At 46.7% G+C, this 15120-nt stretch overlaps 1 protein-coding gene across 1 annotated transcript in view; it reads left to right on the plus strand.

Annotated features, from left to right (window-relative positions):
* KDM4B (lysine demethylase 4B) overlaps positions 1 to 15120 on the plus strand; it is a 69351-nt gene that overhangs the window by 12249 nt on the left and 41982 nt on the right. The window contains 2 exon segments of the mRNA XM_030966500.1: positions 691 to 884; positions 14855 to 14904. Of these exon segments, the coding sequence (XP_030822360.1) occupies positions 691 to 884; positions 14855 to 14904 (244 nt within the window).

Consider the following 15120-nt stretch of genomic DNA (forward strand, 5'->3'; position numbering starts at 1 on the left):
TTTTACAATTCAAATTGTTTAAGCTTTTCCATGGTGAAATTTCATCCTCTGCTTCAAGTAATTCTGTAAATGATAAAGGTTTCTCTCTTCTTACTCTTTTTAGGCAGATAATTTAAATCTCTTCCTCTGTAGTTTTCTTTTGAGTGGGAAGTGGCTTTCTTTGGAGTGTTGTCTGATTGTGTGTGAATGTATGAGTGTCTTTTTATTATCAGCGTGGTTTAATATGGGATTAATTAGAATAAGCAGAGGTATCTGAGGTGCTCAGAGCCATGCACATCGCAGGGGTGCAGGGGATTTGGTGCTTGGGTGGGAGTGTGGGACACAACCAGGCACCAGCACAGCTTTCTCAGGTGGTTTCCTGGTTTCTCCTGAAGCTCTGGGCTGAGGTAGAAGGTTCTGCCCCTTTGGCCACACTGGGGTGTTTGTGACCAGGAGAAAACCATCTGAGAGGAGTGTGTTTTACCCTGAGTGTGTGCTGTGTTCATCACCAGAACAGTTAATTACTGCTGGGGTATTGCACTGTGCAAGAGCCTCTTCAGAGTGCTGGAGCAGCAAAGAAACCTTGCTGGAGGCAGAGGGGGTTCAGTTAATGCAGGTGGCACCAGCAGCAGCCCCTGAGGCCCTGCAGGGAGCTGAGGGCTGTGCCTGCTCCTGCCATTCCCAGTACAAACCATTTCTGTTGGCTTCCAGGACGTGGATGAGTGGAACATTGGCAACCTGAACACCCTCCTGGACATGGTGGAGCACGAGTGTGGCATCATCATCGAGGGGGTGAACACTCCCTACCTCTACTTTGGCATGTGGAAGACAACTTTTGCTTGGCATACAGAGGACATGGATCTCTACAGCATCAACTACTTGCATTTTGGGGAGCCCAAATCCTGGTAAGTGAGGGCTCTTGGGCACCACCAAAATATCCTTTCCACAGCTCTACCAAATTCCATCAGGTTTACTTAATCTCTCAATTCCCACTGTTTCTCTCCTCTTCCCTCCTACTTTACATTTAAAAGCAATTTCACTTTCTTTCATGCTGGCTTGCTCAGAGGCCTAATTCCTGACTTTCAGCAGGATTAGGGAGACTTGTTGACATCACGATTAAAACCAGATTTCAGCACTTGGGGATTTTTGCAAACTAATGCACAGGAGAGCAAATGGGGATGGGAATGTGTGGATGCTTCAGAGGCACTGCAATAGTGAAGCACTGTTGTTCTTGCACTGTGCTCTAGGCAGGAAACATCTGTTACTTTCAGATTTCCATTATTTAAATACATAAATATGTTCACAGCTCCAGGGACAAGTTAAGTGAAAAGGTTACTTTTCCATGGTCATTTTTTGGCGTGATGGTAAAGCATTTTTCAACACTGTTGATGCATAGACTGGTTGGAAATAACTTCCCACAAAAGCAGTAGATAGTTAAGGACAAAATAAAGAATGTAGGAAGTCTGGAATAAGTTACCAAGAGCCAATATGCTTCTTTTTAAAGCAATTTAAAAGTATAAGTGCAGAGACTCAGCAACCCAGGGGAGCTTTGCTGAAGATCTCGCTGTGACTAATAAATATTGACATTTGCGTGCAAATGAGAGCAGAAATGTCACAGGGAGGCTGTGCTGTCACTGTGCCCTGGCAGTGGCAGCAGCATCCTCCCACCTCTCGGGGCTATGGCTCCCTGGGGGCTCTGGGTCTTGGTGCCTGTGGCACATAAAAGCCCCCAGGAGCCAGGAGGCTGTAAATGAATGGCTCCAGTGCTCTTTTCCAGGCCTGGGAGGGATGAAGGGAGGGGCTGACTCTCTGGAACATCAATGGGAGTTTTTTAAAACCCTTCCAACACGTCATGAAGTCTGTTTCCCAACATTCCTGGTCCTTGGGCTCGCTGTCCAAGGCAGCTGCAGGAGGATTTTGCAGAATCTCTTGTGATACCTCTGTTAAACAAGTGGAGCTCCAGAAATGTGGTTCTGGGTTATGGCTGGGATGTGACTGATCCCAGGGAAAGGTTCTTCCCCCAGAGGCTGCTGGGGCACTGCCCAGGGAATGGTCCCAGCCCCAAGGCTGCCAGAGCTCCAGGAGTGTTTGGGCACTGCTCTGGGACAGGCTGGGATTGCTGGGTGTCTGCCAGGGCCAGGGGTTGGACAGATGATCCTGTGGGTTTCCAGCTCAGAATATGATTCAGTTGGGATCCTGTCAATTCTTCCTCCAGAATCCCTTAATTCCAACCCATTTTCCTGGTGCCATCTCCAGCAGATGGTGCCACAGCCCATGGGAAGCTCCTCATCCCCTTTGGCCCTGGAGCTCAGGGCCACCAGCACAGTCCCAGCAGGACTGGGCTGTTCCAGGAGGGGTGGCAGCAGCTGGCCTGAGCTTTGGGCTGGACTGTTCCATCCTTTCTCCAGCCATCCTGTGTTTGAGAGTCACTCCCCTGCAGCTGCCCCAGCTGGGGAAGGTGAGAGTTTTGAGGACAGGCCATGTTTGGAGCAGGAGCTTTTCCCTTTCAGTGCAGTTTTCATGGGTAGGTGACAGTGTGTGACACAGACTGGGATGGATTGTGACAAGATGCCACTGCTGGTTTGGCAGGGCCTCCCTGCCCTTCCCTTGAGCATCAGGCAGGAGTTTGCCACTTCCCAAGCCACTCCTTGTTCTGCACCATGACAGCTGCTCTCAAGAGTTCTCCAGCTCTTCTCTGAACAAGCACTGGCTGCAGAGAGTAAATGTGAATCCCCTTGGAGCAGATCTGGAACTTTCCAGGTACCTGAGGTGTGCTGGGAGTGACTGCAGCTGTCCCAGAGCTCAGCTGGGGGAGCTCTTGGACTGCACTGCTGGAATTGCAGTGCTGCAGCCTGGCTTTGCTCGGGGATGGCTGAAATGTTCCTTCTGTTTTGCTGGCACCACCTCTGTGGAAATTTCCCAGCTTCCTTCGTCCTTTTTATAGACTCCGTGGCTCTGACAGTGATCATCTTGGAAGCACCTCAGGGAATAGCAGCAGTGTGGAGAGTTACAAAGTCTACCAGTTTGGGGTTGAGCTCTAAAATAAGAGGCAGAGTTATTGTTTGGCTGTCAGAGATATTTATTCAGTGGAACCAAGGACTCTGTATATTGGTAGTATCTGCTTCAAAATTGCTCGTTACAAACCGTAACTCTTTCTTTGTGCCTCCCATAAATTATCTGGGGCTGTGGGAAGGGTGAGGAGCCACCAGCCCTGCTGCCTTCTGAAGGGAAGGGGAGAAAGGAGCTGCTTCCCTCACACCCTCCTTTCCAGGGGGATTTTCCCTGTGGATGTGCTGTTCCCAGGCACAGGCTCTGCTCCTCACCTTCTCACAGTGCTGCTGCTGCAGCTGGGAATTCAGTCTGACAGCTGGAGCAGGAGGCAGGGGAGGTGTGGGCACTGCCATGCAGCACCCCTGGGCTTGGGAGCAGTTGTGTAACCTCATGTGAAGCCCCTCAGGCAGGAGCTGCCAGATCCAGCCTTTCACTTGCTTTTTTCTCAAATTACACTAAAATGTCCCTCTCGCATTAGGGATTTAATTGCCACCTTTTCATCGTCTCAAACTTTTGAAATAACTGAAATGTATTTAATTCTGCAGCCCCATGTTAAACCTCTGGTGGTGGGAATTTTTGCTGTATCAATTATACATATTGTGTATAATTACCTCATACACTCCTGTGTGAGATCTAAAATTGAGCATATTGTCAAACGGTGCGAGCAGAAACTGATTTTATAATGACAGAAGCAACAAAGCTGAGTGCCAGGCCTCATTCTTCATGGTTATTATGGCATTTTATTGAGGAATGGATGTGGCTCAGCCTTTGCAATTCCAAAAGAATATTTTTAGATGCTGAGGTGTTCCACCAGCACTTTTATCTCCATAAAGATGTGCAGTCCCTACCTGGAGGCTTCCTGGCTGGGGAAGTGCTGCAGGAAACTTTGAATCTGAGTCTTGTGAATTTGCCTGATACACTTTAGGAGTGTAACATCTTGTTTTGTCAGTAGCACCTGTTTGGGTGATACAGTTATTTTTCCTGGATATTTTGTGGTCTTGCTGTACAGTAACAGTATTTAATTTACCTTCCCTGGCTGCTGGGGGGGTGTTACACTCTCCCTTCTCCCAGAAACCGCAGGTGTTAAACCAGTCTGACACTGAGGAAGGTAATTGATTTTTATAAAATGTCCGTTTTCCCTTATCATGATGGATGTTTAATCCCCTTTAATTAAAACAGGGAGCCAGCTTTAGCTTTTAAGTTATATCATCTCCTCTCCAAAACACTCCCTCGCTGGAAGTGGATCATGCCTAATCTGTTTGACTTTGATATCACAAAGTACACTTTATGCCAGAGCAGCAGTTTGTGTGGAATTAAGGACAAATTACCAAAGGAACTTTAAAATAATATGATTAGTTGGAAGCACTGGTCACAGATACAATTGCATTCCAGAAACACTTCTGGAATTCTGTCTTGTGAAAGGACTGCAAACTTGAGAGTCCATGGAGTTACCCCAAGCCTTTGTTGGTTAAAATATTTTAGCATTTCTGCTTTCTTCCCTCCAGGTGCCCAGTGAGGCTCCCTGCATGGGGCAAATCCTGTCAGGGAGGGCAAATCCTCCTTGTGGCTGCCCCTGGGTCCCTGGCAGTGCCCAGAGCCAGGCTGGACGGGGCTTGGAGCAGCCTGGGGCAGTGGGAGGTGTCCCTGCCATGGCAGGGCTGGCACTGGGTGGGATTTAAGGTCCCTTCAAACCCAAACCAGTCAGGGGTTGCGTGGCTCTCTTGTAACACCCACAGTTTAATGCATTTGTATATCCGGTAGTGCTGCTGTCAGCAGGGAAAGCTCACCTTCCCACAGGCCCGTGAGGGGAGATTCCAGCCAGGAGTGGCTGTTCCCTAGGGAGGGGTTCTCAAAGGAGCCCTCTGTGGCCCTGGCTGAGAGCCCCTCCTGGAGCAGCAGCAGATCTGAGCTGCTCAGCATCTCCCCGGTTTTATTTCTCACTCTGGTCTGCAAGAGCTGCAGCTTTGTTTGCTGCACTCTTGTCCTGTCCTCCCCTCAGGACAGGAAATGTTAATCCCTGGAAAACTGCCTTGGAGGAGGGAAATGACCTAAAGCAGTCATGGAGCTTAGCTCTGGCAGCCTCTCTGCTCACTTGCAGGGTGCTGCCCCTCACCCTGTCACCATCCCTGTGCTGCCCTGCCCCTGCTCTGACACCCCAGATGTTCCATGGGCTCGGGGTGACCCCATTGCAGGCAGCTGCTTTCGTGTTTGGCACAGACCTGTGTGGCTCCATCATTTCTTGCCTCCCACCATTCCCTCCCCTCCCGTCAGGGGGCTCTGCCCAGGCTGCTGGGATCCCTGCAGGGTCAGGTGTCCCTGCCAGTGCTGCCTGTTGGGCTCTCAGCAGCCTGTGCACCCTGGAGATGCTGAGGTTCCTTAGGCTGCAGTAGCTGGAATCACAGCTGGGATTCACAGCTGATGCTCCACATGAGAATTTTTGTTTTTCTGAGTTTTGCTTTTCCTGTTTCTTGGTGTTAGGCTGCAGAATCTTCTCCTGAATTCCCTTTATTCCCTCAATCCCCAAGGTCTGCATCATCTTCCATGGGAAGTGTGTGAGGTGTCCTTGCTCCTGAAAGTGTTGCAGGCCTGGCAGCAGAGGTTTGGAGGCTTTTTGGGTGGAGTGGGGAGAAAGGAGAAGCAGGGAAGTCCATTTGGCTGTGATGGCAGCTCCTCACAGCTCCCACATTTCCTTCCTGCCTCTGCTGTCCCATGTAATCTGTTTTACAGCTCTGCTGTTTTGGATGGAGAAAGAGCAGAATTTATGGTGATGGTTGATTTATAGATTAACTGCAACACCATTTGCTCTCAGGCAGATTTGGCAGAGCAAGACCCTTTTCTGTTGATAAAAGGGAGAGAGAAAGGAACAGGGATATTCATTAAAAGGGATAAAAGGAAAGTGAGATAAAGTATGGCCAGGCAGAACAGCTTTTCACTCTCCTGACTTTTCTAAAATGAAGGTGAAATCTGCTTTGGAATGGGCTTTCTGCCCTGAGAATCCGTGTGCATGTGGGTTTGCTGGAGATGCATGGGAGGAGGGATGTGTTGGGATGCAGAGCTGTATCCCCCTGTAATTCCCTGATAACTGAGAGCAGGGAGTCATTAATCCAGCCCTGCAAGCTGCAGTCATTAGTTAATCAGCACAAAGCACTCCCAGCCCTCTCCCCAGCCCTTCTTCCTGGAGGTGGTGCTGTGGGAGAAGGATGAAGGGTCCCTCAGCAAGGGGACAGTGCTCACTGCTGGTTTGCTTTCAGAATCCATGGGGTCACCATGTAGTGCAGCACCTGAATGAGCTCTGCCTTGGATTATCTTCCCAATCAGGTGCTGCAACTGGAATAGTGGAGATTTCTCTTTTTAATAGACTCGGGTTTTTGTGGTCTTTCATTAGGCTGTTGTAGACAGCTTATTAAAAGGTCATTTTTCTGCTGGAGAGGAGGCACAGGATTTGGGGAGTTAAGACTCAAGTATTGCCTTCCTTCATTCACCCTCATCTAACGGAGAGAAAATGCCAGAAAATGAAGGTCAAGCCAGACTGGGGATTGATGGAATCAGCTGTGGGACTTGTCTGAGGAGGCACAGATGGATTGATCCAGCCTCAGCACCCCTTTCACTCAGCTCCCTGCTGTTTGTGCTTCCCCTCCAGAGCATTGGTTTTTATTCTCACCCAAACCCACTGCAAAAGGCATGGAATTATTTTGTGCTTTGCTGCCATTTCACTTTTCAGTCCCTGCATTTTATGTCCGTCTCTACTGAGCCTGTTCTGTTGGTTGAAATTAGAAATCTTAGAGGTTGAGGTTCATCTGTGGTACCTGACCCAGCAAAGAGGAGACCCTTCCCACCTGTGCTTCTTCTTGGCACTTTCCAGAATAGCAGGAGGAGGTGCTGATCTGGGGTCACAGCAGCATCCTGGGGTGGTCCCTGCTGTGGCTGCAGCCCAGGAGCCCCAGCTGGACTGAGAGAACCAGCTCTTTGATCCAGGAAGGCTCTTGCTCTAACCATTCCTGCCTTCTGAAAGTGTCTGCTCAGAGCTCAGGCCTGGTTTGAAATGAAGATCTATGGAAGTCTGACAGGATCACAGATTGGTTTAATAACAGAGGCTTTTGAGCAGAGCACTGGGGCTGGAGGGGAGGGAGATGTGCTTCCATGCTCCATCTCACTCCTTCAGCCTGATCTGGCTCCCCGTGGGACAATGAGCTTGCAGATTCCAGCTTGGCACAGAGCTGGAAGCAGGGCTTGGGAGGGCTGGGAGGGAGCAGGAGTGCTGCTGCAGAGCTTTGTCTTTATTCACATTTTGTTAACACGTTGGCAGAAATCAGCGGGGATTTTTTTTTTCTTTACTCAGCAGGGAAAATTGTCGAGGGGTGATGCCAAGTGCAGCACAAGTGAGGTTTAAAATAAGAGGAGCCTGTAGTAATGACAGCACTTAAATAGCACTCGGTGCTGTCTGAGAGCTGAGCACTCGTTAACCCCTTAGTGTTCCAAGGAATAAATGTGCTGGGTTTGCATCCACTTCATTTCCAGCTGCCCAATCAGCCACACAAAGGGGATCAAACAGGAGAAATAAAGGAAACTTTACAAACTGTGTCAGTGATCTTTATCAAATCTCAGCTACAACACTTGTGGCTTTGATGCTGACAAGAACACAGCTCTCACTTCAAAGCGGTTGTAGTTGGGAACGGTGCAGTTTGATGGATGAAGAGCATTAAACCTTTGGAATGCTGGATTTTTTTCTCCTCAGAAAAGAAAAGTGTGTGTGTGTGTGTGTGTGTGTGTAGAGGCATTGCACCTCTAGCACAAGGGGTTTCCTAATCTAAGAATATCGTTCATTACTCAGGAGCAAATTTCTTTTGTTCTGCTGGAGGCAATTATCCTGTTTTTTTCAGGAATTCGTGTTGCTGTGCCCGGTGAGGGAGGCAGCTCGCACAGGTCACTAGTACAAGGCACAGATAGCTCTGATCTCCCCTGGTTACCTTTTTTCTCCTTGTTCCTGGGGCTGAAATGAGCTATTATTTTAGAATACAGGCTCTTTGAAGCATAATCTTTGCTTTTCTTTCTATTTGTATGGTATCCACTACAAAAACAACCAGTAATTAATAATCTGATTGCCAGTTTAGGGAAATAAATCTGATGTGAACAGGTTCTTCCAAACAAATAATGGGGAATGGCAAGGGGATGAATATTATAGTCATTCATCTCTGTTGAATTGTGTACTAATTATCTTCTTGGCTAAACTGAATGAGTAAATGACTTCATAATGTTTTTCCCCAAACACCTTTTCTTAGTAAAATGGCTCCTTCATGCTGCTCATTCACTGCAGGCAGAGGCAGGCTCTGGGTTATTTTTACATGTGGAGGGAGAGACTCCAATGTGCTCTGCAATTTTGTGCTTTGTGCCTGGCACTTGTGCTGTGGAGCTGACTGGACTGGGGCACTGAGAGTCCTTCCAAGAGCAGATGGTTGTTCACATTAAATTCTCTGCTTTTAAAAAAAATGTATTTGAAAATTGCATTTGGAGTTCTGGAAAAATCTCCTCTTTGTGTTCCTTGAGTCGGGGGTGAGTGAATCACACTGAAAGTAGCCCATTGTGCTAATCTTGGAGCTCAGTTGTACCTCTTGAAAATTCATATTGCTTTAAAATCAGAATTTTAAAAAGCTCCTGTCTAATGTCACTTCTTGAAACTAATGGCTCTTTAATCCTATTTCTAGCTCAAGGCAACTCTAAGGGTTGGAGAGTCTTTCAGAAGTACATGATTGGCACAAGTTAGGCTTGACTCTAATCTTCCAATGCTCAATCTCCAGGGATTTGATCCCAGCTTCAGAGTAACCTGAGATATTCTGCCCATCCTTCTGGAAAACAAATGGAGACTTTGCAGTCACAACTTCAGTTTCTTTGGGCAAGGAGGAAGATTTTCATCCTGCTGCTCTGTTGGCAGAAAAATCGCTGCCATTTCTCCACATTGTGGGTAATGAGCAAGTTCTGTGTGTGAAAGGGATTGTCTGCAGTGAAATGGGCCCTGTGGGTGAGGGCTGGGTGTGTTTAGTGGTGCCCAGGCCCTTCCTGAGCAGGTTTGCCCTGATTTTCCCCCTGAGCTGCTTGCCCAAGGGTTGCACTGAGCAGCTGTGGGAGGCAGGTGGGTTTGGTGTGTTCTGGAGCTGTGATTTGGTCCTGTCATTACCTATTTACTCCTAATTATGGCTTTTGGAGTTGATACTCCCCAGCCTCTGTGTTTATCTCTCACTCTGGGTGTATTTCAATAAAAATGTCATTATTTGAAATCACTGACACTGCTGGTTAAAGATGCTGAATTCCATCATCCATTGTCCTGTGAAGTGATCCATTCAAGATAAAACTGCAGGCACTTGATAAAGGCTCTGTCCTAGAACAGGGAGCTCTCTGGTCCCTGTGTGATCTTATCTCCAGGCAGGGTTTGCATTGCTGATGGAAGGAGCCTCCACAGAAGGAGAGGGGAGGGAGGCCAGGGATTCTCCTTTCCTAACCAGGATCTTGAGAAGGGAAATGGGAGATTTCCAGCCCATTCAGCATGGGCCAACCTCAGATTTGCTGAGGAGAAGAAGAAAGGGAGTTGATTTCAGTATTTTAACAAATCGTTGGGAGAGAGGGATGAAGGGAGGTTAATTATGGAGGAGGGCAAAGGTGAGGAAAAAAAAGGTGACGTAGAAGGGAGGTGACAGTGCTACCAACAAAGGAACAACCTGTTCTTGTAGAAATACCTTTTTTTCTTTTCTCATACAGGCAAAACAGCTTAAAAATAGTGTTGCACAGCAGGATCCCTGTGGGTCCCTTCCAGCTCAGGATATTCTGGGAGATTCTAGCATGGAAATCCCCACTTCTACCCTGAGCTTTGCTCTGGCACAGTGAGGAGATGTTGTTTAATGTTTTACCTTGTAGAAAAATGAGGCCTCAGGAGCAGGATCTGAACTTTGTAGGGAGGGACCACCCTGTGCTAATGCTGGTTCTTAATGCTTCTGTTGGGTGATAAATATTCCTGATAGACCAGGGGGTTTTCTTTGGAGGCTTTGCTGCTGTCGTGGGGGCTAAAGGTGTTGAAGGTCAGGGTTCAGATTCTGGGTTTATGGGCACCCTTTGCCTTACAGGGGCTGAAATAGCAGCTTTTCATTCTGCCTGTCGTGGCTGAGAGCAGGTTGGCATTTGAATCTTAAAGGGTCACTGTTCTTGGCACAATTAAATCTGCTTTGAAGACAGATAACTCACCCCAGCTTGACGCATTGGCCTGGACATTTTAAATGTGCTGCTCCTATTCTGTTTGTGTTCCTTGTTCCATAATTATGGTGTGTTAAACTGTGTGGGGCCTGCTTGGGCAGACCTTGTGCAGACACTGTGAAATTGAGTTTCTTACCTTCTCCCAGGAATGGCACTGAAGTGACATTTCCAGGGTCTTGTGGTTGAACCTCCCCCTGCCCATGGAGCCCAGACTCCCAGAGAGTGGGGTGTGGGATTTGGTGAACTAATCACTGCTTAATTGCTCTGTGTTGGTGCAAGAGAGTGTAAGTGAGGTGTGGAACAAGGTGTAACTGGCAAAGACTCTGGGGGTGACAGCTGGAGTGGGAAGAGGTCTTGGAAGCTTTGGGTGAAGGGACAGGATGGTCTGGTCCTCTGTCAGAGGCAGGGATGGCTTCAGGTGAGAAAAATTCCTCCTAAACAAGCAGAGAACAGCTATGAGCAGGCCTTTGCTATGGATGGAGTTGTAGGGTTTGGCCACTGGAAGCCAAAGCTGAGCTGGGCTCCCTTTGAGGAAGCAGCAGGGAGGGGAGAACCTGGGACTGGGAGGTCCCTGAGCAGCACCTGGTGCTGGAAGCTGCCCAAGTGAATTCCCTTTTACATCATTCCTTGGTGGCCCCCAAAGGCGTCCCTGCATCCCAGGATGGCCTGAATGCTCCTTTTTACTGACACACTTGTTTAATTCTTAATTCACAAGACATTTGCTTATTTATTCTCATTGTTCTTGATAATAATTCTAAACCATTAGAGGGGAAAATTGTATTCAGAAATGCTGTTTCACACTTTATTTGTTTGATGATTTAGAGCGATAGAAAATAGCACATTTGCTGGCTTTTATAGTCTGATAATTATCCACATCCATCAAGCCCCATTCCAGGGGAATAAACAAAACACCAAGAAAATTACTCTATTAATGATATCCTATGATGGCAAATAGGACAGACCTCTCTTTTGTGATAAGGAGAGAGAGGGGACTGTCCAGTTCAACTCATGTTGGGAAGGAATTCCACGCTGGGAGGGTGGGCAGGCCCTGGCACAGAGTGCCCAGAGCAGCACCAGGATCTCTGGAATGCCCAAGGCCAGGCTGGACAGGGCTGTGAGCAGCCTGGGACAGTGGAAGGAGTCCCTGCCATGGCAGGGGTGGAAATGGATATTTAAGATATCTTCCAACCCAAACTATTTTGGGATTCCATATTAACAAAAGCAAGCCACCACTCCAGGAAGATAATTTTCTAACTCATTTATAGCTTTGGGGCAAAGCCTTTTGGACCTGTGATTCTGACTCAAGGGCTCAGAAAATTGCATGGAAGTAGAGTTCAGAAATGCTGGAATTAGGTTTCATGAAATAAGTTTGGGAGCTGAGAGTCTTTCCCAGAGAACAGCAAGTTCTAGATGTGTACAAGTGGTACTTGATCCACTTCAGGGATTTTCTGTTGTTTTGGTGGAAAGTAGAAAAAGGTAATTTAAAAGGCTCAGTATATTACTTTCAGGTTGTTGACTTGGGGGTAAGATGACATTTGAGTCACAGAACTATAACTTTTTTTATCTCAAGCTGCTTTTTCTTTCCCCATTGTGTAAATCTCCTGCTCCCTGGCAGAGCAGCAGCACATTTTTCCTGCTCTAATCCTCAAAGTGCTGAGTGTCAGGGTTTTGGGTGAAGCCTGGCCCTTTGTCTTGGTCACCCTGTGCAAGGCTGGCCCTTGGAATTGGGCTGGAGGTTTGATTTATCTGCACCCAGCTGCTGCTTTGGCTCTGTGGCCATCAGTGTCCCTTGTCCTGGGGCCAGCTGAGCCAGAGGGGCACATCCAGGCCAGTGTTCCCAGCATTGGGGGCTCCTGAAGTCATGCCTGTAGGAAAGGAAATTACTGGCTGTTTTTACCTGTGGTTGCCTGTGGAATTGAGGTTTTACAGCTGAGCTGAGCTGAGCTGTGGGGACGGTGACAAGCTGTGCTGAGGGACACAGGAGTGCTGGCTCTCACAGAGAGCAGGGGCCATCAGTGGCACCCAGAGCCAGCCCTGCTGGGTGCTCATGGCTCAGGGACTGCACCCCTTGGATTGCAGCAGTTTTTAATCTTTCCATTGTTGTTCTGCCTCATATTCAATCATTTTGTGTGTAGATGCAGCTCAATCTGTGCCATACATGCAGGAGCCTTCTGTTTCTCTTCCTGGTTTTAAATAGCAGCCCAAATTCTGTCTTTATTGCCTATCTCTATGTAAATCAGTCAGATTTGTGAGCATAACTTAAAGCAGAATTTGACCTACTTTTAATTCTCTTCTGCAGTTAATATTTTGAATTCCTAAGAATAAGTGCAGAGGGATGTGTAGGCTCTGCTTCCTAAAGACTGGCCCAAAGAAAAAAGTTAATTTCTAAAATTGGAGTCAGCTATTACCATTCTGTGCTGGGGTATTTTGATTTGTATATTATTACATATAGTTCTTTTTTATAAGCTGGAAATTCCTCCTCTCTGGCTGGTTTCTATCCAAGCAAGTCTTTTTTCTTTGTCTCTCCATGGGCTGTTCCTCTGAAGCCTTGCTTGGCTTTTTGCAGGCTGCAGTTTCAGATAACACAATAACCGTGTTCCAATGTATTAAACTTTTAACATCCTCAAGATTCAATTAATCTTATCTTTACAACTCCCAATTACAGGCACTAATTAAGTGAAGGTTGCATTGTAGACTGGGGATATTACATTAATCATCAGCAGCCTTGTAGCCATAAATTAGTTCTTTCCCAATCCTTCAGCATTTTTCCCAGAAGGAATGGAATGTCTCATTTCCCTGTTTTAAGGGACATTAATCCCACAAAGGAGCTTTGGATCGGGATTAGTTTTATCACATTTATGTAAGTGATGAATGGTCTTTGTAAAATAAAAGCCACTAGCTTTGTCCCAGACAAATGAAATTGAATTGTTTGATAATTATGCAATTTAAGGCACTGTCAAACTTTGGTCAGGGAATGTTGGGAGTCCATTGCTGCATTTATTATTTTACAAGATTAGGTGCTGCATAGTGTTTTACCTTAAATTTTTCTCAAGCCATCAGTTCAAATCAGCTTAGTGCCTAAACCCTGCAGGGCCCTGTGTGGGATTTGTGTGCTGTCATCCCCCTGCCAGGCCAGCCCAGGTGTGTTTGATTTCCTGGCACAGGTTGGGCCTCGAGCTGCTTCTCCCAGTCGTGGTTTTACACTGGAAAATGCAGAATTTGTCTGGCTGAAACCCCCAAATTCAGGTGCATTCTGAGCCCCCAGCCCAGGACAGGCAGTGCTAGGCACCTGTTGCTGAGTCCCCTCCTGCAATTTCCTGATCCCAATGAGGGATAATGACAAGGATGGGTTTGACATCTTTATTGGAAATAGCAAAAATAATGCATTTTTTATTATTCACTTTGAAGAGAAGTTATAGCTGGCAATAAATGCCATTCCCACAAATGTAAATTCTGAGAATTCTCTGTCACAAAAAGCAGGGAGAGCCATATTTAATTTGCTGCAGAATGTAACCAACGATTTACAAATTTCCATTGGCAATATTATTGTGTGTCATCATGTTAAACACGTTGAAATGTGTCCTGGTATTCAGCTCCCTTCTTATAACCTGAACACATAAATCTCTGTCACCTGGGCTTTGCTCCTGAGGATGTTGTGAACCTCAAAGCACTAAGAGAACTAACAGCTTTTGGGAAGAAAAAGCCATTTGAAACTTCCCTGGTGTTTGTACGTGCTGGGCACACCCAGCCCTGTGCCTGGGACCTGAGGGACAGTTGATTGTTTTTCCAGAATTATGTTCAATAATTTGCACTCCAAAAAAATTCCAGTCCAATTCTTTTGCACTTTACTGACTCCAAATCTAAGAAAAATGTCCTTAGGAAGTGTAGAAGTTGTTCCCTACACCCTTTAATGATATTGTCATCAGCAGACCCTGCATTTTCAGGGTCGCCTCATCAAGAAAATTATTGAATACTTGAATTCCATTATTTCACATCAGACAGTAAAATCCAGCAGGGACATAAGGATTTAGCCATGACTGCTTGAGCTGTGCTGAAGAATATTTGCTTTTCTGAATAAAATGAAAGCTATTTGCACAGAGAAAGGTTTATTCTTTTCCAAAGCACACAGACCCTCCTTCACACCTTTCCAGCCCATCTGTTCCTTGCTTATTAATATTTAGCACAGTTTTATTTTGCAGATATTTTCCCCATGGAGAACACACCTGCTGTTCCCTGCACTCAGTTATTCCTGGGGTTTCCAGTGCTGCATCATCACTTTGTCTTCTCCATTTTCCTTCTACCTTGTGAAATCTTGTGATGCTGTTTGAGAAGGTGCCAGGAAAATGCACATTTCATGTAACATGTCTGAGGACATTTATTAAATGCTGTTTTTTCCATGGATTGTGTGTTACTGATGCCTTTCAGACATACAGAATTTTGGTTTTATTGCCAGCCATTGTGTGCTGTGCTGAGGGTTATTGCCCCACTTGTTCCTGGCCTTTTCCTGTTTTTACATTAAAGATGTATTGGTTTCATCATATATAATGATGTTTTGGTTTCTGTCTGTTCTGTTCCCTCCTCCCAGGTATGCCATTCCCCCGGAGCACGGCAAGAGGCTGGAACGCCTGGCAAAAGGTGAGCCTGGCTTAAGGCTGGGTTCAGCAAGGGCTGGTACTAACTGAGCCTGCTGGGCACTTCAGGGGCTGCTTGAGGAACCTGCTGAGCTGGGGGAGCAGCTTCAGAGCCAGAGAACTTGACAGGGAATTTTAATTTTCCTTCCAGCTCTTCCCTCCAAGCCTCGGTCTCCTGGCATGGGTTGACCTGAGCTAAACTAAACTAAACTAAACTAAA

The sequence above is a fragment of the Camarhynchus parvulus genome, chromosome 28 (assembly GCF_901933205.1).
Source record: "Camarhynchus parvulus chromosome 28, STF_HiC, whole genome shotgun sequence".
Lineage (NCBI taxonomy): Eukaryota > Metazoa > Chordata > Aves > Passeriformes > Thraupidae > Camarhynchus > Camarhynchus parvulus.